The 20,055-nt window shown below is 55.0% G+C and overlaps 10 protein-coding genes across 10 annotated transcripts; 5 read left to right on the top strand and 5 right to left on the bottom strand.

Moving 5' to 3' along the window:
* The first annotated feature begins 950 nt into the window (after positions 1–950).
* On the top strand, positions 951–3,423 carry P152DRAFT_192948 (phosphoribosyl-aminoimidazole carboxylase). Its single transcript, XM_033674271.1, has one exon. The coding sequence runs from the start codon at positions 1,290–1,292 to the stop codon at positions 3,006–3,008; it is 1,719 nt and encodes a 572-aa protein (XP_033537311.1). The 5' UTR covers positions 951–1,289; the 3' UTR covers positions 3,009–3,423.
* Positions 3,320–4,368, top strand: P152DRAFT_192955 (Shr3 amino acid permease chaperone). The gene is made up of 2 exons (XM_033674272.1): positions 3,320–3,685; positions 3,740–4,368. Exons 1-2 carry the CDS (start codon positions 3,631–3,633, stop codon positions 4,345–4,347), a joined length of 663 nt encoding a protein of 220 aa, XP_033537310.1. The 5' UTR covers positions 3,320–3,630; the 3' UTR covers positions 4,348–4,368.
* A 461-nt stretch (positions 4,369–4,829) lies between these two features.
* Positions 4,830–6,982, bottom strand: P152DRAFT_511794 (mevalonate kinase; the record flags this gene model as incomplete). The annotated part of the gene is made up of 2 exons (XM_033682726.1): positions 6,320–6,982; positions 4,830–6,269 (listed from the first exon to the last, which is right to left on the bottom strand). Exons 1-2 carry the CDS (start codon positions 6,500–6,502, stop codon positions 4,830–4,832), a joined length of 1,623 nt encoding a protein of 540 aa, XP_033537309.1. The 5' UTR covers positions 6,503–6,982.
* An 891-nt stretch (positions 6,983–7,873) lies between these two features.
* P152DRAFT_455397 (CaaX prenyl protease) lies at positions 7,874–9,688 on the top strand. The gene is made up of 3 exons (XM_033678777.1): positions 7,874–7,986; positions 8,065–9,187; positions 9,265–9,688. Exons 1-3 carry the CDS (start codon positions 7,966–7,968, stop codon positions 9,513–9,515), a joined length of 1,395 nt encoding a protein of 464 aa, XP_033537308.1. The 5' UTR covers positions 7,874–7,965; the 3' UTR covers positions 9,516–9,688.
* P152DRAFT_192930 (uncharacterized protein) lies at positions 9,568–10,501 on the bottom strand. The gene is made up of 2 exons (XM_033674270.1): positions 10,268–10,501; positions 9,568–9,886 (listed from the first exon to the last, which is right to left on the bottom strand). Exons 1-2 carry the CDS (start codon positions 10,418–10,420, stop codon positions 9,725–9,727), a joined length of 315 nt encoding a protein of 104 aa, XP_033537307.1. The 5' UTR covers positions 10,421–10,501; the 3' UTR covers positions 9,568–9,724.
* Positions 10,502–10,797: 296 nt separating this feature from the next.
* On the top strand, positions 10,798–11,654 carry P152DRAFT_511791 (uncharacterized protein). Its single transcript, XM_033682725.1, has 2 exons — positions 10,798–10,966; positions 11,013–11,654. The coding sequence occupies exons 1-2, from the start codon at positions 10,875–10,877 to the stop codon at positions 11,356–11,358; spliced, it is 438 nt and encodes a 145-aa protein (XP_033537306.1). The 5' UTR covers positions 10,798–10,874; the 3' UTR covers positions 11,359–11,654.
* Positions 11,655–12,519: 865 nt separating this feature from the next.
* Positions 12,520–13,924, bottom strand: P152DRAFT_391020 (cyclin-domain-containing protein; the record flags this gene model as incomplete). Its single annotated transcript, XM_033676075.1, has 2 exons — positions 12,520–12,705; positions 12,788–13,924. 2 exons carry the CDS (start codon positions 13,922–13,924, stop codon positions 12,520–12,522), a joined length of 1,323 nt encoding a protein of 440 aa, XP_033537305.1.
* Positions 13,925–16,214: 2,290 nt separating this feature from the next.
* P152DRAFT_192797 (uncharacterized protein) lies at positions 16,215–16,774 on the bottom strand. The gene has a single exon (XM_033674268.1). The coding sequence runs from the start codon at positions 16,640–16,642 to the stop codon at positions 16,304–16,306; it is 339 nt and encodes a 112-aa protein (XP_033537304.1). The 5' UTR covers positions 16,643–16,774; the 3' UTR covers positions 16,215–16,303.
* A 70-nt stretch (positions 16,775–16,844) lies between these two features.
* P152DRAFT_429888 (proteasome-domain-containing protein) lies at positions 16,845–18,090 on the bottom strand (the record flags this gene model as incomplete). Its single annotated transcript, XM_033677375.1, has 5 exons — positions 17,844–18,090; positions 17,749–17,794; positions 17,682–17,696; positions 17,358–17,633; positions 16,845–17,184 (listed from the first exon to the last, which is right to left on the bottom strand). The coding sequence occupies exons 1-5, from the start codon at positions 17,866–17,868 to the stop codon at positions 16,845–16,847; spliced, it is 702 nt and encodes a 233-aa protein (XP_033537303.1). The 5' UTR covers positions 17,869–18,090.
* Positions 18,091–18,459: 369 nt separating this feature from the next.
* On the top strand, positions 18,460–19,501 carry P152DRAFT_390392 (BEM46 family protein; the record flags this gene model as incomplete). The annotated part of the gene is made up of 4 exons (XM_033676040.1): positions 18,460–18,563; positions 18,610–19,122; positions 19,169–19,294; positions 19,342–19,501. 4 exons carry the CDS (start codon positions 18,460–18,462, stop codon positions 19,499–19,501), a joined length of 903 nt encoding a protein of 300 aa, XP_033537302.1.
* Between the last annotated feature and the right edge of the window lie 554 nt (positions 19,502–20,055).

The following is a 20,055-nucleotide window of genomic DNA, read 5'->3' as shown; positions in this document are numbered from 1 at the left end:
CGGATATTCTGTGACTGGAAGCCCGGTGATGAAGGTCCGCTGGTGTATACATGGTTCGCTTTCAGCAAATAGCGTTTGCGGATGTGCTTAGGGGAGGACTACTGGTATGACTGAAACTCAAGGCGAATCTGGACATGCTGGGACCTTGCGGTTTTGAAAAAGCAGCTGTATCGGACCGTAGCAAACCGAACCGGACAGTACAACCTAGAGTAGACAATGACAAGCCAATTGGAGATATATGAGATGCCAATATGAACAAGGTGGTGCACTCTATAAGAAGGTAGACTTGAGAGAAAGAAGGAATGGGTTATCAGGTCATTGAAGCTAAAGGGGAAGTTGAATGAATGGGAGCCTGGAGGATCGCGAACCGCCGTCAAACTTGCTGAATAAAAGCTGACTGCGTATCTAGTAGTAAGAGTTATGCCAGGCTAAAGATGAAAAAGGGCCCAAGTCTAATACACAAGATTGTCTTGGCCTGGGTTTGTTTTAACACAACATGTTAATTAATTGAGTAATTCGAAATCGTGCCAGAAGGGTAAGTGACACTAAGAATTAAGACCAAAACCGTCTTAAGTTATGTGAGCACCGAAGGAGACAAAGCCAAGCAGTGCCGTCTGGACTTTGGAGTGTATTAGATAAGTACTATTAGATAAGGAGATCTTGATTCTTGACTGTTTATCTCAATGGATTGACATATGAAATTTACCTCTAGTCTCAATCCCTTAATAATAGAGCTGACTATATCAGATATCATCGTCAAAATTTTCCGATGGCCGATGAAGCTTGTTAGTATCCGCTGTTGTGCCGCAGTGTACGCGGGAGGCAGTGTCGAAAACAATGCATGCCGACGAGGACTGGGGAATGTCATTGTCTCATTGACCTGAAATGTGCAATGGATTTTCACCCCAATAGTTCAAATGCTATTCTCGGAGCTGATAACACAGAATTGAGCTCGAAGGTTGAAAAGTTGTTTACTCGGCGACGGCCAAATCCTGGAGAATGAACCAATCATATCGCCGGATTCCCCTACCTTTGACCTCAACTCAGCAGAAACCTGATGACGTGAAAATTTCATGATATGTGACAAACAAACGGTGGCAATAACCACTCCAAGTCTAAGTGATCCCATTCAAGTGTGAAGGTACCCTTTTGTTAATAGAGACACCTGGAAGGTCACGGTGGATGATATTCGTCATTGGATCGCAATTTACACCAGGACATCTCACCATCACTCATTTGCGATTGCCGTCTTCAGTGCTGGAGAAGCCCGATATCGCTCCACAGAAAAAATGGACAATCTCCCAAGAGTAGGATTATTAGGAGGAGGCCAACTGGGGCGGATGCTCATCGAAGAGTCAAACCGGCTCAATATCCCGATCAGCGTGCTCGACGCCGATCAAGCACCCGCAAAGCAAATCCACGCGCACCCTAAAGCACTGCACGTGAATGGATCGTTCGCGGAATCGGAAGCGGTGCGGAAGCTTGCGAGTAACTGCGATATCCTCACGGTTGAGATTGAGCATGTCGACACGACGATTCTGGAAGAGGCGGCCAATGCGGGCGTGAGGGTCGAGCCCAGCTGGAAGACGATCCGAACGATCCAGGACAAGTACGTGCAAAAGCAGTATCTGGAGAGCCATTTTATCAAGACGGCAGCAGCGAGCCAGGTCGATTTCATTGCGGATTTGGAGGCTGCGGGGGTGGAGCTGGGGTATCCGATGATGCTCAAAGCAAGGAAGCAAGCGTACGATGGGAAGGGGAATTATGTGGTCGAGTCAAGAGATGACGTTCATAATGCCTTTGAGGCATTAGGGAAGGTTAAAGGGGGCATGTATGCTGAGAAATGGGCGGATTTTAAGACGGAGCTCGCAGTCATGGTCCTGAAGACAAAAGATGGTGTCTTTGCGTATCCGACAGTGGAGCTGATATCACAAGACAGCGTATGCAAGCTCGTCTACGCCCCTGTTAGAGGCGTGTCAACGAAAGTTAAAGAGGCGGCTCAGAAACTTGCGAAAGAGGCCGTGGCGCCATTCGAGGGAAAGGGGGTGTTTGGAGTCGAACTGTTCCTCCTCCAAGATGACTCCCTCCTCGTGAACGAAATTGCTCCTCGACCACATAATACCGGCCATTACACGATCGAGGCATGTCCTAACTCCCAATTCGCGGGCCACCTGCGAGCAATCCTCGACCTACCCATCCCTCCCGACAGCCTCAAGCAGACCCGACCGGCCATCATGCTAAACATCCTCGGTGGAAAACACCCCGACAGCCACCAGCCGCTCCTTCTCAAGGCCCTCGCGATCCCGAACGCAACGATCCACATGTACGGCAAAGGCGCGTCCAAACCCGGCCGCAAAATCGGCCACGTCACCGTCACCGCGTCCACAATGCGCGAAGCCGAATCCGCCATGGCCCCTCTCCTCGCCGAATTCGACACCTTGCGCGCCGAGCGCTTCAACCTCCCCCCTCCCACCACCGCTCCCCCCGCTCCGTCACGCCACCCCGTCGTCAGTGTCACGGCAGGCTCGATTTCCGACCAGACGGTGCTGGCAAACGTCTACACCGTGCTCGAGAAGCTCGGGATCGCGTACGAAAAGAAGATTACCTCGGCGCACCGCACACCGGAATACATGGCGACCTACGCGAAAGAGGCGTCGGCGCGGGGCGTCCGGGTGATCATCGCGGCGGCGGGCGGAGCGGCGCACCTGCCGGGGATGGTGGCGGCGTTCAACAAGAGCATTCCGGTGATCGGGTTGCCGGTGAAGCCGAGCAAGAGCGATGGGATGGATAGCTTGGTGAGCATGACGAACATGCCGCGGGGGGTGCCGGTGTTGACGGTGGGGATTGATAATGGGGTGAATGCGGCGCTGGGGGCGGGGAGGATCGTGGGGTGTTGGGATGAGGGAGTGAGGGAGCGGGTGGAGCGGTATGCGGAAGAGGCGGCGGAGGAGAGCTTGGAGAATGATCGGAGGATGGAGGGGGAGAATGAGAAGAGGAATGCGTTATAGGGGGTGGTATGGTGGACTAGTAGTTGTGACCTCGCTCAGGGGAATCCGAAACTTAAGAAGTACCAATTGCTTGGTGATTACGCAAAGCCTACTATACTGTCTAGGTGTCTCTCGAGACTTTAAAAAAACCTGTAAATTATCTCGAATCATACTGAATAGATACCAATATCTTGAATGCTTTTCACCTGTCAGTAGGAGTCGAATCCCCGTCCCATTCACCTTGACTTGCTTGCATCCGTGATCATCCAAACCTAAGGAAGCTGACACTGGAGATCCTCTCTCAATCACACTTCACTTCTTCGTTCTTTTCTCAAATCACTTGAGATAAATACTTCTCCCGCCGGTAGACATACTCTTCTCGCCTCGACTTGACATCCTTCTCTTTGTGATAGGACCATCTACTCTCCAATCTTAATGGTCAACACCCTGCAGACGGCCCGACCCGCTTTATCACAACTTCATCTCGCCAGACGCGGGCCTGCCCCGATTCGTAAACAGTTCATCCATTCGCCCTGGATGCCGTCCGAACACGATATCTAACCACCGACGGACATTCGAAGTCCACATCTCCAAGATCTCTCGAATCACGCACTAAGCGCCCTCCATCCCCAGCTCACACACCATGGCGCCCCCCAAATCCACCAGCTCCTCTTTCGCGACCTTCCTAATAATCGGTCGTATGTCCCCCTTATCTCCAATCCAACTCTACAAATAACTAACCCACCCCCAAGCAACCTGTTTTTTCCTCGGCATCCTCTTCTCCCTCTTCCCCTATGACTACCACGTCCTCTGGGCCACCCCCCGCGCCACCTCCGCCCTCTCCTCCGCCGACTACTTCGACATCCTCGAAACGCACTTGAAATTCATCCACGCGTCGCCGCCGGTCATTGCGCGCATCATGCACATCGCCATCGCCACGGGGCTGCTCGGCTTCCTGACCAAGCTGTACAAGCCGTCGGAAAGCAACATGCTGTTCGACGGCGCGAGCCTGGTGCTGTACATGGTAGGCGTGATGGTGTATCTGTCGAACACGGTGAAGGGGCTGCGGATCGTGACGGCGGGGGTGTATGGGGTGGGGGAGGAGCCGGTGGGGCCGGACGGACAGGAGGTGGTGGGAAGGGAGGATTCGTTGAGGGTGATGGCGGCGACGAATACGATTTTGGCACTGGTGTTGGTGGGGGTGTTGGTGTTGCAGGCGGGACAGTGGTATGCGGCGCGGAAAGAGGAGACGGAGATGGCGGAGATGGAGAGGGTGGAGAGGGTGGAGAAGGAGGGGAAAGGGGGGAAGGCCGGGAGGGAGGAGGGGAGGAAGGGGAGGAGTGGGAAGAAGAGGCAGTGAGGTGGAGGGTTTTTTGGGGGGATATCGTGTCCTCTGAGCGCATTATTTGGCGACCCGCGACACCGTATCATACATCGAGAACGAAGGTATACTGCGGGTTGTAGGGATGAAGATGGGCGATCGACCGAGTTCATAGATCAAGGAATTCTCAGCTGCAAATATAGATAACCGACAGCAGAAACAACGGGAACGAGAAAACACTGACCTATTAGCTTCGTTCATAATTAATGAAACACTTTCATAGCCTATTCTTGCGATCCAGAGGTGCCATCTCGAAAATCTACCGCAGAACCATCGCTAAATATACAGAGAAGCTCGCGCCGATATTAGGTCAAAATAAGAGGAGAAAAGACAGATGCGGGAGCATGCCTTGACGGATACCGAGACAGTCCCTCCGACCGTTCCGCGCAATGCCCCTTTTTATAACTGAACAACTTAACGCCAACGACACCACCCCCTCAGTCCCCATCCTCCCCTCGCCCTTAATACCTCCAGAACTTCCATCCCCCCACCCCACCCCGATGTCTCGGATGCCCCTCCTCAAATGTATTACTCACACCCACCAACTTCTCAATCCCCTCCGTCCCTACCGCCGTCAAGAACTTCTCCTGATCGATCTCCTCGCCCCCCTCCTCCCGATTCGTGATCGAGTTCACGTTATGCAGTACTGCCGGCCACAGCACGCCGACCCCGTCGCCCGCCAACGTCGTCGTGAACACCTCGAACCCCTCTTCCTGCAACTGGTTGGATAGGGATGCAGGGATGAGCGCTTTCGGCGCGATCAAGGCCGGCTCGAGTCCGCTCTTACGCTTCTCCGAGCTACCTTCGGAGTCGGTCCCGTTGCGCACGAGGGTTCGAGCCTTTGGGGATGGCTTCTTCACCCCGTTAACGCCGCCGTCGGGTTTGCCTTTCCACTCCGGGTTCAGGATCGTGATGGCGCAGCCGCCGCCGCCCGCGCCGGTCAATTTTGTCCATCCGATTCCGGTGTGGTCGATCAACGCGCGTAGACGCTCGAGTTTCGGGTGCGAGACGCCGAGTGCGACGAGCAGGCCATGGTTAATGGCGGCAAGCTCACCGAGCGTCTTCAGCGTCGTGGAGTCGGCGTCGAAGTCATCCGAGGTGAGGAGGGTGTGTGCGGACTCGGTGATGTTGTCGATGGCAGAGAGGACGGATTCGGCGATGGTGGGGAAGGATTTGCGGAGGTTGGCGACCTTGGCGACCTCCGTGGCGGTGCTGCGGCTCTGGCGGGTGTTGACGAGGAGGAGGGGCAGCTCGGGGAAGGTGTTGAGGCGCTTAACGAGCGGGGGTTTGGAGTAGTCGCGGCGCTGGAAGAGGACGGCCTTGCCGCCGCTGCTGACTGTGTTGTCGACGCCGGACGGGTTGCCGTGGATGCACATCTCGGCGACGAAGGCCCAGCGGTTGATGCGCTCGATGTTCAGCTCGGATTCGGCAGCGGGTTGGTCGGGGTGGGGGCCGGCGAGAGCGCGGCATTGGACGAGCAGCGAGGAGGAGAGGCAGACGGCGATGGAGGCGCTGGAGCCGAGGCCAGCGCCGATGGGGATGGTGGAGCGGAGGGTGTAGACGCATGGTGGGGAGCTGGAGGTGCCGAGGGAGAGGAAGAGGTAGAGGAAGGCGGTGGCGCTGGATTGATGGATCTTGCGCGTGGCTGGGGGAGCGTTGGGTGAGATGTTGTCGATGTGCGGCTCGAGGGCTTCCAGGAGGTCGGGATCGAGCTCTGTAACGAGGTCGTAGTAGGTTTTCTTCTTGCCCGGCGCGGAAAATGCGGACCATGGCAGTGCGGGTATATCCCAGGTATGTGACAGGCCGATATCTGGGAAGAGGAGCGATACGGTCCGGCGAGATTTTGAGAGGAAGTGGACGAGGAGGTAGGACCGTAAGGATATTGACGCCGCAATTGCTGCCTGTCGACGCGTTAGTATATGGAGTTGGATGGACCCGAGCGATTGCTCACCTTGCCGTGTACTACCGCATGTTCTCCGTACACAATGACCTTCCCTGGGGCGGAGACCATGAACGGAGGCATGAGCGGAGACGAGTCCTTGCGACCTAGCGGGGAACGGGTTCTCCCATCGTCGTGATGGCTGCTCGTCAAGCCATCAATATTGAACGTCGCGGTGGCCTTTCCTTGAGCCATGGGGATGTTGCGCGTCCGAATCCCAACAGGGACACGGCGTCGATATGGTGGTAAATCTTAGGGGATGAAGGAGCTGGCCAGTCTAGGAGATATGGCTACAGGTCTATTCCGAACATGATAGGGTAAGGAATCCAGGAGAGCCAAAGAGAGAAACCGTAGGAAAGGTAGGTACGGTATACGGAGTTGCTAAAGCATGATATGTGCCTAGAACAGGCTTCAAAATGCCGTATGCAGCCGCGTTTTCCTTCAGGTTCGAACTTCTATCTTCTCCCTTCTCATCAAACACGAAGTCAGGAAGTTGCTTCTCGAGCGGGTCAAGTCACCAAGTGGTCAATCCTCATATCCGCACCCAACACTGGGAGACTGGGAAAAGGGCAGATCTGGGGTCGCGGAATTGGATAAACAAATCAGATCGAAAAGTAATGCCGGGCCGATGTATAGATCTGGTTTAGCGGCGTTTATTACTCTGTCAAATGCTGCTAGTCAATGGAATCTTTCGTCTCCTCCAATCCTTTGTCTCGGGTTTCTCATCATGTCGGGTCCAGGTCAGGGATACAGCCGCATGGTCGTCGTCATACCAGTATCTCCCCCTGTGATACAGCAGACGGGATCCGATTATCCGTGAGATGTTTGGGGATACCACAGGGCTTCATATTACTCTAGAGTACTTGTACAGTGGTCCTTCTGCTACTTCGATTCTTGTCCCTTGCCATTCCTGCTCCTACTCCAGATGAATGGTGGTCAATTGACCGCATTGGCAGATATTGCGGCGTATGGCCAGACGAGCGGACAAGTACGATGTGCATCATTGAAGGCTAGATATGTACCTACTTCGGGTATCTCGAGGTTTGACAGTATTGGTAACCAGCTATCTACGTTGGACGGATTCCTGGGACGCAAACATCCCGATATCCCTGATCTCTCCTTGCGACTTAATTTGGTGCTGCGATGTTGCTGAGCCATCGTGTATCACAGACGGATGTCTCTACTTGACAATCCATGCAACAAAGTCCAGAGATGCGTTGAGACTTGAGCGTCTCCTGCAATGACAGATCTCTAAGGCATTGCTGGACATGAGATCAGCAGTAAAAGTGCAGAATAAGCATGGTTCATCAAAAAGGAAGGATTTCTTTGCTGCATACACTTTGGAACAAGATCCAATGTATTCGAAAACATCACATTTCATCGGATCTGCCAGTTCAATACTCTCCGTATTTGCTCATGTTGTCTGGTCTGGTCATTACTAGTAGATCAGATTGATTAGGTAATCAATTGATACTGGACCAGAATATTTGCCTCAGGCAATAATATGTCTGCCTCAATGACAGGCTAGGCCCTGGAGGAGGGACGTGTCGTGTCCACTTCACGAACATCGAACATTCACCTGAATGAGAGGTTGAATTCCGAAGAACAATAGTACTGAAATACCCTGCCGCATCTAGGATACCATAAATACCGCGGCAATGATTCAAGCGTGGCTTCAAGTATGTCATTTCCCGTCCCTGTCTCTCGTCGCGACAACCACGCGTCATTATCAACAGCTCAGAAGCTAACCTTCACAGCGCCTCGCCAGGTTCCTCGACCGGCCATTCTTCCCATGGAAGAAGCTGGTGGTCGGCTTCTCCTTGGGGCAATTCGCCCTGGAGAACTGGCTGCTGTATCGACAATACAAAGTCTACCAACAGACCGCGAAGCCGAAAGCCCTGACCGATGAAATCACCCAAGAGACGTTCGACAAGAGCCAGGACTACTCCCGCGCCAAAGCCAGGTTCTCCGTCATCTCCTCCCTCTTCAACGAGGCCAAATCCATGTACATGCTCTATATCGACATCTTCCCCCTCGGCTGGGCCCTCGCCGGCGCCGCCGTCGCCCAGTGGCTCCCCGCGCCGTTCACCGGTGAGATCACGCGCTCCCTCATTTTCGTCTTCGGCCTCTCCATTCTCGACACCGTGCTCGGCCTCCCCTTTGACTACTACCGGCACTTCGTCCTCGAGGAGGCCTACGGCTTCAATAAAATGACCCGCGGCCTGTGGATCGTCGACGCACTCAAGGGCCTCGCCCTCACTGTTGCCATCGGCACTCCCATCGGGGCCGCCTTCCTCTCCATTGTCCACCGCACCGGCTCCGCCTTCTTCTACTACCTCTGGCTCTTCATGGTCGCCTTCCAGCTGCTCGCCGTTACCCTGTATCCGATCGTCATCGTCCCTATGTTCAATAAACTCACCCCGCTCGCCCCGGGGCCCCTCCGCGACGACGTCGAGGCCCTCTGCCGCCGGCTGAAGTTCCCCCTCGACGAGCTCTCCGTTATCGACGGCAGCAAGCGCAGCGCCCACAGCAACGCGTACTTCTCTGGTCTCCCGTGGAAGAAGCGCATCGTGCTCTTCGACACGCTGATCGAGCAGTCGAGCGGGAAGGAGGTGGAGGCCGTGTTGGCGCACGAGCTGGGCCATTGGAAGATGGGACATACCACGCGGATCTTGCTGGTGCATCAGGCGCATCTGTTCTATTTGCTGGCGGCGTGGTCAAGCTTCATTGGGAATCGGAGCTTGTATGCGGCGTTTGGGTTTGAGAAGGAGCGGCCGATCATGATTGGGTTTATGTTGTTTAATATGATCTATGCCCCGGTGGAGGTGGTGGTACAGTTGATGATGAACCTCTTCACGCGCAGGATGGAGTACCAGGCGGGTGAGTTTATCCTTTATTTCTCCCGTTCTTCTCTCCGGTTTGTATAATACATGGAGAAGTACGCTGACCACTTCCAGACTCCTTCGCCAACGACCTCGGCTACAAGACCGACCTCGCCAAATCGCTCATCAAGCTCCAGATCAAGAACCTCTCCGCTATGGACGCCGACTGGCTGTACTCAAGCTTCCACCACTCGCACCCGATCCTCACGGAGCGCCTGAAGGCCATCGGCTGGGTCAGCGACGGCAAGCCCGCCACCGCCGACCTGAAGGAGGAGAACGCCGTGAAGGAGGAGGAGGTGGTCGCAGCGTCGGGTCGCGAGCTATAATTTTGGTCGTCAAAAAGTTCTCGGAATTGGATCGCGATGGGGGGGTTGCCGTGCTATGCTCGTCACGCCGCCATGGTTGGTGTCGCATATGTATAATAGTTCGGAGTCAGTAGGATAGGGACGCGGTGGATCGGGGCGTCGGATAGAGACGCATAGAAAATTCGGTTCTTTCCTCATCGACGGTGTTTGTGCTCATTCGTCCGATCGCATCATGCCGCATCCCGCGCCTTCGCCGCCTTCTCCTTTTTCTGCGTATCCTTCCGCTGTTTCTTCGCCAACTTCCGCGCCTCCTTGGATTTCGCCGACAGCTCCCCATGGCCATCGACGCCATTCATCGGTGCTCCCGCTGTCGCGTGGTCGTGCTTTGGCTTCTTCCGCGGTGCCGCGCCGTCCTGCCCGGTCCCCACCTCCTCCAGGTCCTCCTCCACGCCACCTTCCCGCACCACGTGCGCCAACTGCTCCTCGTCCTTCCGATATCCATCCACGTTATACTGCTCCTGCTCCCTCTGAAACGCCTCCTGATCCATCCACTCCTCCTCCCCCTCACCTTCTCCCCTCCTCTTCTTCCCCGTCTTCCCCGCCTCTCCACTCCCCCCCGTCTCCTCCAACCCCCCCTCCCCACTCTCTTCTACAAAATTCCCCTCCACCTTCTCCCCCGCGAGCCCCCGCTCCACCCGCCTTAACAGATGCAACACCAGCCCGCCTTCCCGCCCTCCCGTCGCGTTGAACTGCGCTCCGGAGGCCGTCAGCACCGCGTCCGGGTGGAGGTGCGGCGTCGTGGCGCAGAGGGCGAGGTAGGCTTCGATTTTGGCGCGGGCGGCGGGGAGGGAGAGGGGGGTGGAGGGGCCGACGAGGTGGGTGGGCGGACAGAGGGGGAGGCGGTCCTGGCGGGGGAGTTTGGACATTTTGGGTGGGTTGGTTGGGATATAGGTAACAGGTATGGTTGGTGGAGGTTGAGTATCAAGTCGTGGGATTATCGATGCGGATTGAGTGCTTTGTGAAGATGCTGTAGCGACGGGACTTTAATTGACCAGGAAATTATCGTAGCGAGAAAGTTCTCGGTCGTGACGAGTCTTTTAACATATCGCGGCTTTGTGAAGATTCTGTAGAGAAGGGGAATGTGGAGGAGAAGTCGTTTCCAATATAAATCCTCGAAACCATCGCAACTTCGAAGTTCGAAAGTGAAAAATCTCGCACGGACCACCGCTTTCCTTCCTCCTCGACCGCGACTTCCTTCGATATTCACGATCGGATCCATTTCCACCTCCACAGCCATCGGAATCCTCAACCCGCCCCCATCCTCCAATTGAGGATTCCAATTGATTCTAACACAATATCACCAGCCCATCATCATCCAAGATGATCTGCACACGGTGTTTTCCCGCCGCCCGGGCGATACTCCCAACCCGTCCCGTCCTCAACCTCTCATCCAGACCTGCCCTTCTATCAAGGTACGAACCACCTTCCCTCCTCTCACCAACCACTAACCCCTCCCAGACCTAACCCCTCACAATCCCGTACACTCACCGTCCTCACCGCCCGCCGTCCCCTCTTCCCCTCCTCCCCTTCCACCTCCACCTCCATCTCCACCTCCCTCTCCCCTTCCCCCACCCCCTTCACCCCCCTCTTCACCTCCTCATCTACCTTCCTCGGCACCGCACCCAGCACCCACCCCTCCCTCGCCACCCAGCAACTGCGCCACGCGCCGCGCAACACCATGCAGCGGTGGACGCATTTTGTGCGGAAGCGGCGGCATGGGTTTTTGAGTCGATTGCGGACGAAGAATGGGCGGAAGACTTTGGCGAGGCGGAGGACGAAGGGGAGGAGTACGTTGAGTCATTAGGGGGGAGGCGGAATGCGAATGGGAATTGCCGTTTGGGGACGCATATGTTGAGTGTGGGATAGAAGGGGTGCCGTGGATTAGAACCAGCACTTTCACGATGTGTTCGTTGGATTTTTGAGTTAAGGGAAGCAATGTACATTTACGGAAAAGGGCCAATTGGCGGACAATACATGTATAACACCAAACGGTACATACCTCACACCTACCATAGCTACATCAGCATTATTCGAGACGGGACGAAAAGCTTCCCGGTTGTACAACAGCACAATTCAACCCACTACAAAACCACCATCACCATCACAATAACCATCACAATAACCATCACAATCACAAGTCACAAATTACAATCCAAGCCGGATGCCACTCATTACGAACCAGAGAATCCCATATGCCATTTATCTATACCGTATCCAGACGCCTAACCCGAAAGTCTACAACCCAACCACTCCACACTCCCCCTACCCATCGAACCGAAACCGCACCGAAAAACCGAATGGGAAATCCCGCTCCCTCCGTCCGTTTCCAGCAGCCGGAAAAGAAGAAACAGGAGTAGTGTGAAGTTGTAAGGAAACGTGCTGCGGATGTCTATGGTATAACGTAGGGAAAGTCAGGGGACGCGTTGGGAACGGAGGAAATGGAGAGGAGAAGGAAAGGGGACGGCATGGGGATGCGCCTGAGGAAGCACATGGTTGGAGTTTGAGTGAGAACATCGAGAGCGCGAGCGCGAGCGTATGGCGTGTTAGTGTGAAGGGGATGATAACTCAGACCACCTCATCCTTCGTCTATGCTTCTTCCTCCGTCAACATCACATGAAACAAACAACATCCCACCAGGCCGTAATAGTGCACCGAATATCTCATAACGCCTCTCATTACCAAACCTCCACCCTTCCCTGAAAGCGTCACCGCCTCACACAAAAAAAGCGTACATCCACAAACCCGCCGATCCGAGCGAACCGAAAACAGTCTAGACAGGTATCTCTGCAGTGCGTAGTGCAAGAAATAAAGAAAACAAGGAACCCCGGACACCAGAGCGGTTGTTTGTGGAGGAATAATTGTGGACGTGGGGGAGCAGAGAAGAGAGGCGTTATCCGCGCGGATGAAGTCCTGGTACGGATTGTGGTCTGTAGGAGGATACACCGACGGATGAATGAACCCCCATCTATCCCTCCACCACCCTCGGGGTCCCTTGCCCTCTCTGCTGCGCGACTACCTCCCGCGCATAGAACTCCACCAACATCGTCCCGTATGCCTCCATCTCCTCAAGCGGCACGGCGAGGCGGAAGTCGTTGAGGAGGAGGAATTGGAGCTCGAGGTGGTTGAGTTCCTGAAGGGGGAGGCCGCCGACCTAAGGCAAGTTAGCAGATGTCTCGAGAGAATCGTGACGGGGGAATGAGAGCGGTTGGGGGAGAACGGGAGGGGTGACGTACCTTTGCGTATCGCGAGTTCGTGTAGAATACGTCGGAGAAGAACTTGCTCGCGCATGTCACGCCGGCGATGATCAGCCGATGGATGTTGAAGCTGTCGACGACGAAGAAGTGGCTGAGGTTATACGGATCGGGGGTATCCAGCCGCGGATCCATGCGCAGCGCCGGGCTTGGCGGGCTGGGTTCCCCATGAGGAGTTTGGAAGGGTGGAGTGGATTGCGCGGATTGTGTGGAGTTGCGAAGGGAGGCGGGATGGCCGAGGGAGCCGGAGGGGGGCGGAGTGGCGGTGTGTGCGGGGGAAGGCCCGTTGGAGTGGAGGGGTTGGGAGAGGGAGGCGGAGGAGATGGAGGAATGGCGAGAGGAGTCGTAGGAGGCGGAGGCGTGGCGGTCAATGGAAGCTTGATTGGCCTGGCGGAGGGAGAGCATGGGACCGGCATTGACGCGCTCGGTCATGCGGTCGAAGTAGACAAGGAGGGAGAGGAAGACCTCGTAGGTGGTGGGACAATACTTGTGGATGCGGGAGAGGTAGGAGAGGATGCTGATGGAGGGGACGTTTTTGCCGTGGAAGGCGAGGATGCTGGTCGTCTGCTGGGTGAGGCCGTGCGTGTGGGTTTCGGGGAGGTTGGCTTGGCGGTGGAGGTAGTCGTGTTGGCGGTCGTTGGTAGTCGTGATCTTGGTCAGGAGGCCCGCCACCATCTCGATGATGTCGCCGATGGGCATCTCGCTGATCTCGTAATGCGGTCCCACTTCGTTGGGGTGTCGGGAGTGTCGGGAAGACGAGCGGCCGGAGCTGGGGTTCACGGCGTCCAGGGCGAAGCTTTGGATATGCATGAGGTCCTTCACCACGATCTTCCCCGGTGAAGGCGCCACGGGGGGTTGGACGGAGCGGACGGAGTGCGCGGGCGACGTATGTCCGGAGGATGAGCCGGACGGTGTGGAGATGCGAGCTTGAGCGAATTGAGCGGCCGGTGGTTGTTGCGGGAAAGCTCGTCTTTCAGGACTGCCCAGTCGATGAGCATTGTTTGTGTTTGCCGCGGCGTGATATTGCTGTGGCACTGATGATCTTGGAGGGTGTTCATGGGAGCCTGCGGGATTTGACGGGTCGCTTGCGGGAACCTCAGCCGAGAGAGCGTCGGTCATGGTGGTATCGGCGGAGGGATGTTGGGTTTGGGATGATGAGGTGGATGCGGCGATTGCATCACTTGTCGATCGGCCCGCGGCTGTGGCGGACGATTGATATGAATGGGATGAGGGAGAGTCCTGGTGATGTTGGGTATGGTGCGACGAGGCGCCATACATATTATTTCCGTGTGGAAAGTGGTGAACCACGTCGCTGATCACGATCGATCCCATGCCAGTGGATTTAAATGTATGAGGTCAGAAAGGTAAAGCCGAAACTGTGAAAGAGGCGACGATTAGCTTTCCGTCTAACAATCGAGGCGCAACGCGATGGCGACAACGATGAAAACGACAAGGTCAGCTCCACGACAGCAGGGAAACGCCAATGGTAGACAGTCCAATGGTAAACGACGGGATGACGGCACGGCTGTACCACATCCACGAACGATGATGGTGGACTCGTGAGGCTCTGCGACGATGCGCTCTGGTTTGCACACCTCCGTATTTCGCGATGAGGTGTAATAGGGTGCAAGCGTTGGTGGATAAATTCGGGCTGTGAGACAAGGGACACCCAGGACCAGTACTGTACCTAGCACCACGACGTCACCTGTGAACCGCGAAGAATTGACGCTGCAACGGTTCGCGATGCGGACAAATCATGGCAAGGTGAAAATGGGCACCCGTCGCAGATGGGATGGGCAATATGGAGTGGGACGAGAAGCGACCGGATTGCATGGGATCGGGGATTTGGGGACGCAGGCAACCAGTCCGATAGATAAACAGGGTTGAGGAATGGGGAATTGGGCGTGCTGCTGATAAGGACCGAGGGAAGGGAAATCATCCAGACAAAGAAGACGGGATTGGTAGGATGCGCGTCTTCACCGCTTCATGATGCGATTGTACTCACCTTTAGGGATTGGATGGCAACATTGCACGACAGCGGGACCGCAATCAATTGGACGGACAGTGGAGATGGGATAGGAAAGAGATTGGGAGGATGGAGAGAAGGTGGATGAGGTTGAGAGGTTGAGAGTTGAGGAGTTGAGAGGATGGATGATCACTCGATAAGGCTGTGGCGATGTTCGTATCAAATTGAGGGATGAGATCAAGATCGGGCCGGATCACGATGGAGTGGAAGGTGGAAGATGGAAAAGCGAAAGGTGGATGGATTGGATGATGTGATGTTGAGACGATGGAATTATCGATCACTCACTCTTCTGTCGTAATCGTACATCCCTCTCCTGTTATTAGTTACCTCTCTCACTCTTTCACTCCTCTTTTTAGTCATTTAGTCTTTTAGTCTTCATAGTTTACACGTTGTTGAGAACTTGCGACCATCAAGGGGCACTAAAATTCCTTTCTGTGGGATTGGAATAGAATCATCCACTTTGATCGTCCTTTCGGATGTCCATCAGTCAATTGCCCCATCACCTTCGGGGGAAGGGGGCCAGTTAGTTTCTTCAGCCACCCACCAGCCCACCGTCTCCTTGCTGGAAATTGCAGTCGATATGCTGCGATATGCAACGGAAGGACTAGCTTGCCATGCTCCTTGCCATGCCAGGTTTGCGTCCTGTCCGCTGAGGAAATGCAGTGCCTAGAGGTAGTAGAATGCTTGGTGCGGTCGGCACATCGCTTTCGTATTAATATTGAAGCATCAACGATTCATTCTCGTTCAGCAATCTGATAGATTCAAAATGTCTTCGATTCCAACACTAAACACTTGTTCTAGAATCACCATCCCGTCTTTATTAATATTCTCGCTTCGAACTTATGTCCAGCACTAACGACCCTCCGACCCAACCAAGTGGATCGGGCTTAGATGGGAATAATAAGGTCGTCTCTTAGAGTCTTAGTCCTCCGGCGGATCGTGCTGGTGGCGTTTCACCCTCAATGTCACCTAATGACCCAAAAGGTCGACCATCCAACTGCGTCCTTCACGCACTACCATCAATCCGATCCTATCCAAACCGATGACCTGCCACGTTGCTTGAACTCCGTCACGGGTATCCGTTAACTCTGTACGGAATAACCATAGGCGCCACGCAAAGGCCGAATACCGTCCATATTATGGAGGTCAAACCCACTGCTTGCACCATCAAATCACCCCGTGTCCAATAATCCATCCCACGAGGCCACCGCCAAATCTCCCCCATATCCCACGTTCTTACGCCCAATTCCCCTTTGACCGAGCACTGACAAATCCCTCCTCCACGTCCATCCATTTCCTTTTCTTAAACCACCCTCTCTCTATCTCGAAGTACCCATCCTCCACCCCAAAACCGCCCACCCTCCCAACCTAGCGCCCCTCGCAAACCGTTGAACCACCCCCCCTGCACCTCACGTCCATCGCTCCGCCGATCCGCCTCCCCGATTGCCCCCCACCCCCTGCACCACTTTAGCCTACGACAACCGCATTGATTGGCCTGGTCGATGATGGCGGTTTGACGACATATGCGTTTGTTTCATGGGTGGTGGGAGGTGGGCGGGATTTTGGGTTGGTTTGGGATGGAGGGGGGACATAATATGTATCTGGCTATGGTGTTTTGAGGGGCGTTGGGGTGAGAGATGGTTGTGGCACGCAAGGGGTTGGAGTAGATTGGAGGTGTGGGAGAGATGGGAGTTGGGAAGGGAGAGCACGTGGACGCCATATGGTGAGATTCGAGAGGGAGAGAAGTAGCAGTGACGCCAGGGATATCCGGGCGCGTAATCATAGTAACCAGATACGTGTACATCATCCATCCAGCGAGGTCAGTGGAAGGTGGTGGCGGAAAGGTTCCAGTCCAGATCTCAGTATGATTTCTATGGAACGTTGCCCTAAGTATACGCTGTACGAGCACGGTGCACAACACCGGAAGAGGAAGGACGGAATTAGCGGTAGTCCAACGCCATCCTCAATGCGATCCCTCCCCTCCTCCCCTCTCCTCTCCTCTGCTCCACCCTCTCACTCCCCTACCACCCCCGGCTGCCTCCCCGGCCCCTCATACCCCACATCCGGCAAATACAAATGCCTCTCCGCGCCCCTGTCCGTCAACACCACCATGCGAATCACCCCGCCCGAGCTCCCATCCCACTTGATCGCCTCCGCCAGTGCGCCGCGCACGAACGCGATCCCGTCCGCCTCGCTCATGTCCTCCCGCCAGTTCGCGTCGCAGTACCCGTAGATGTACGTGCTGCCCGAGCCGCCGATCGCGTACGATTGCTTGTGGAGGGAGCCGCCCAGGGGGATCGAGTAGACTTGGCCGCCGTGGCGGGGATCGTAGCCGGCAATGATCATGCCGGCGCTGGGGGGATGTGTTAGTTAAGGGTTCTGGAAATGGAGAGGGGGTTTCCATGGCCCTGGCGCTCCGCTGCTCGTTCGAAGGGACGATACGAAAACAGAGATCGGCACATAGAAACGACGCAGTAGGATGTAGCCCCCTCCCGAATCGTCTCATTCCTCCCGCCACCAACTCACCTCAACGCATTCTTATTCTCATAACACAACTCCTGAAAGATCGCCGCGGCGGTCTGCGTCGTCGGCGCCTCGTCGTTCGTGATCCCGTACATCCCCAGATGATACTGCACGATGTCCGCCACCGCCTGGGTATCCGCCGCCGACCCGCTCCGGCAGCACCAGATCGTGTCGTGCACCTTGGTCAGCTTGTCGGTGACGCGGTTGGCGATGTACGCGCCCGTCGTCGTGCGGGAGTCGGCGCCGAGGATCACGCCGTCGCGGAAGTTGATGGCCATGCTAGAGGGGGGTTAGTTGGGGGGATGGGAAGGAGGGGGGAGGGCGTACATGGAGGTTCCGAGGCTGAGGGCGGTTAGTGGTGTGGATGGAAGATGGAGGATGGGGGAGGACGTACTTGACTTCGCCTTTTTTGAGGTGGTTCATGTCGACGTGGATGCCATCTAGGAGGTTCAGTAAAGCTGCCGCACACCACGATTCGGATCTCTTTACCTTCACTTATGCAGCCTGTTTGCATCTTGGCGAGATTGTGTCGAGGAGTCGGAGAGGTGACGGGATGGTGTTTGGATCAGGGACCACAGGTGTGAGCTTTGAAGGAAGGTAACGGAAAGAAAAGCGATGGGTATCTGCGTATTATCAAGTCGGTTGAGTGTAGAAGAAGCTTGGAATGAGGAAATTCTTTGGATTGTGGGAGATTGGGTTGTGTATATCAAAGTTGAAGCTTGAAGCTCATCCATCACCATCCCAGGCATCTTTCTGATGCGTATGGCTTCGGTTTGGAGCTTAGGCCGTCAGACATGGCATCACGTGATAGCTCATCGACTACATCCCTGGTCCCTGTCAATATCCCTGTCACATCCTTGGCAGTCGTCAACCTCAGGCAGTCAGGCTCGGCCGCAAATCTGGGGTTGCCTCAATAAAGGCCTCCTGTTCATATCGCATCAACTATCACCTTCACCACTGTATCTGGTTGTCTATGGTTGCGGGGTTGTTTAATCGTAATTCTTTGAGCGCACTTATATGTCACTGGGGAGTTTACCGAATCCCTATATAATCTCTTCCCCCCACCGTTACATCGACTTCTATCTTCCTCGAGCCCCTCCCCAATATGTCGAACTACATATCCAATATGGTCTCCTACCTCCGATTACCAGTTCTCGCCTCGTCCGGCCTCGCAGTCCTAGGCTCAGGCCTCCTCTACTTCAAGCAAAAGTACCACTCCCGTCTCCCCTCCTCTCCCTCCACTAACCACCCCCAGTGAGATAATCTACCCGCGCGCCATCCCCCCTGACGCCCGCACCAACGTCCCCCGCCCCTCCCAATTCGGCCTCACCTCCTCCGAAGAGCTTCTCCTCCCCACCCCCGATGGCGAATCCCTCTCCGCCTTCCTCCTCCGTCCCTCCGACTCCTCCCCCCGCTCCAACGTCACCGTCATCATGTTCCACGGCAACGCCGGCAACATCGGCCACCGCCTGCCCATCGGGAAGATCCTCGTCGAGGCCGTCGGCTGCCACGTGCTGATGGTCGAGTATCGCGGGTACGGGCTCAGCTCCGGCAACCCAAACGAGAAGGGGCTGCAGATCGATGCGCAGACGGCGCTAGATTACGTGAGGCGACGGGCAGAGTTGCGGGGGAGTAAGATCGTGGTGTACGGGCAGAGTTTGGGGGGCGCGGTGGGGATTTGGTTGGTGCAGAGGAATTTAAAGCATGGGGATGTGAAGGGGTTGATTTTGGAGAATACATTCTTGAGCATACGGAAGTTGATCCCGAGGTATGTACGAGTTCGTGGTGCATGGAATAATACTCATCCGTCGCAGTGCATTTCCCCCGGCGAGATATCTGGCGCCGCTATGTCACCAGGTCTGGCCAAGTGAGCAGCTATTACCACAGATCGAAGACGTGCCCATCTTGTTCTTGAGTGGGTTACAGGATGAGATCGTACCGTAAGTGTTCCGACTCCGAATGCCTTCAACTGTCTAACAATCCATAGGGCTTCCCAAATGAAAGCCTTGTTCGATTCATGTCGCTCGGATGCCAAGTCATGGCGTGAATTCCCAGGCGGCACGCACAACGACACGGTGGCCCAGCCCAACTATTTCGAGTCCATCCAGGAATGGGCTTTTGACTATGTGGTGCGGAATTCCTCATGAAAGCACCAGGTGATGGGTATGACACCAACCTGTTCCTGCTTAGGTCTTGAATGCGTATGCATATCAGGAAGGCATAATCCATGCCAAATTCATCTATGGGAACCGACCGGGTCGATTCTACGAAATCGAACTAATTAATGATGGGCCAATATTCTACGGGTCGAGCGGTTGAGCTGCCCTAAAGCCCAGGGGGGCACACAAGTCGCGGGATAGGCGATGCGAAGTGAGAAGAATGCACTTCGGGGCCACGAGAAGTTAACCATGTGCTGTTGAATGTCCTGAGAATAGGACACTGAGTGCCCTTACTACTATTTTCATAGCAGGACATATCTCGAGATCAAAGTTCAGATTATATCATTCAAACCTTTACGAAAACGCGGTCCTCTCGAGTTGGGATGAGGTGGGGTATCGATCATGAAGTGTCCCTCTATCACCTTAGTATTTGTTAAAAATGCAAGTCTCCAAACACTTGGGATTGTTTCGAAATAAATTCTATATACGGTAAAAATAAGTCTTCGTTAACACGCAACCACTAAGGGTCTGGAATCGAGGGT

Source organism: Eremomyces bilateralis (assembly GCF_010015585.1).
Source record: "Eremomyces bilateralis CBS 781.70 unplaced genomic scaffold P152scaffold_3, whole genome shotgun sequence".
Lineage (NCBI taxonomy): Eukaryota > Fungi > Ascomycota > Dothideomycetes > Eremomycetales > Eremomycetaceae > Eremomyces > Eremomyces bilateralis.
The sequence above is the reverse complement of the archived record's forward strand: the minus strand, read 5'-3'. Positions and strand labels throughout refer to the sequence as shown.

Bases quoted from the DNA above. Each gene is read 5' to 3' on its own strand.
- P152DRAFT_192948 (XM_033674271.1), top strand. From the start codon at position 1,290: ATGGACAATCTCCCAAGAGTAGGATTATTAGGAGGAGGCCAACTGGGG.
- P152DRAFT_192955 (XM_033674272.1), top strand. From the start codon at position 3,631: ATGGCGCCCCCCAAATCCACCAGCTCCTCTTTCGCGACCTTCCTAATA. The intron at 3,686-3,739 runs GTATGTCCCCCT...CCCACCCCCAAG, and splicing joins GACCTTCCTAATAATCGGTC to CAACCTGTTTTTTCCTCGGC.
- P152DRAFT_455397 (XM_033678777.1), top strand. From the start codon at position 7,966: ATGATTCAAGCGTGGCTTCAA. The intron at 7,987-8,064 runs GTATGTCATTTC...TAACCTTCACAG, and splicing joins TGATTCAAGCGTGGCTTCAA to CGCCTCGCCAGGTTCCTCGA. The intron at 9,188-9,264 runs GTGAGTTTATCC...GACCACTTCCAG, and splicing joins CAGGATGGAGTACCAGGCGG to ACTCCTTCGCCAACGACCTC.
- P152DRAFT_192930 (XM_033674270.1), bottom strand. From the start codon at position 10,420: ATGTCCAAACTCCCCCGCCAGGACCGCCTCCCCCTCTGTCCGCCCACC. The intron at 9,887-10,267 runs GTGCTGACGGCC...GCACCGCGGAAG, and splicing joins CGCACCTCCACCCGGACGCG to AAGCCAAAGCACGACCACGC.
- P152DRAFT_511791 (XM_033682725.1), top strand. From the start codon at position 10,875: ATGATCTGCACACGGTGTTTTCCCGCCGCCCGGGCGATACTCCCAACC. The intron at 10,967-11,012 runs GTACGAACCACC...AACCCCTCCCAG, and splicing joins AGACCTGCCCTTCTATCAAG to ACCTAACCCCTCACAATCCC.
- P152DRAFT_192797 (XM_033674268.1), bottom strand. From the start codon at position 16,642: ATGGATGATGTACACGTATCTGGTTACTATGATTACGCGCCCGGATAT.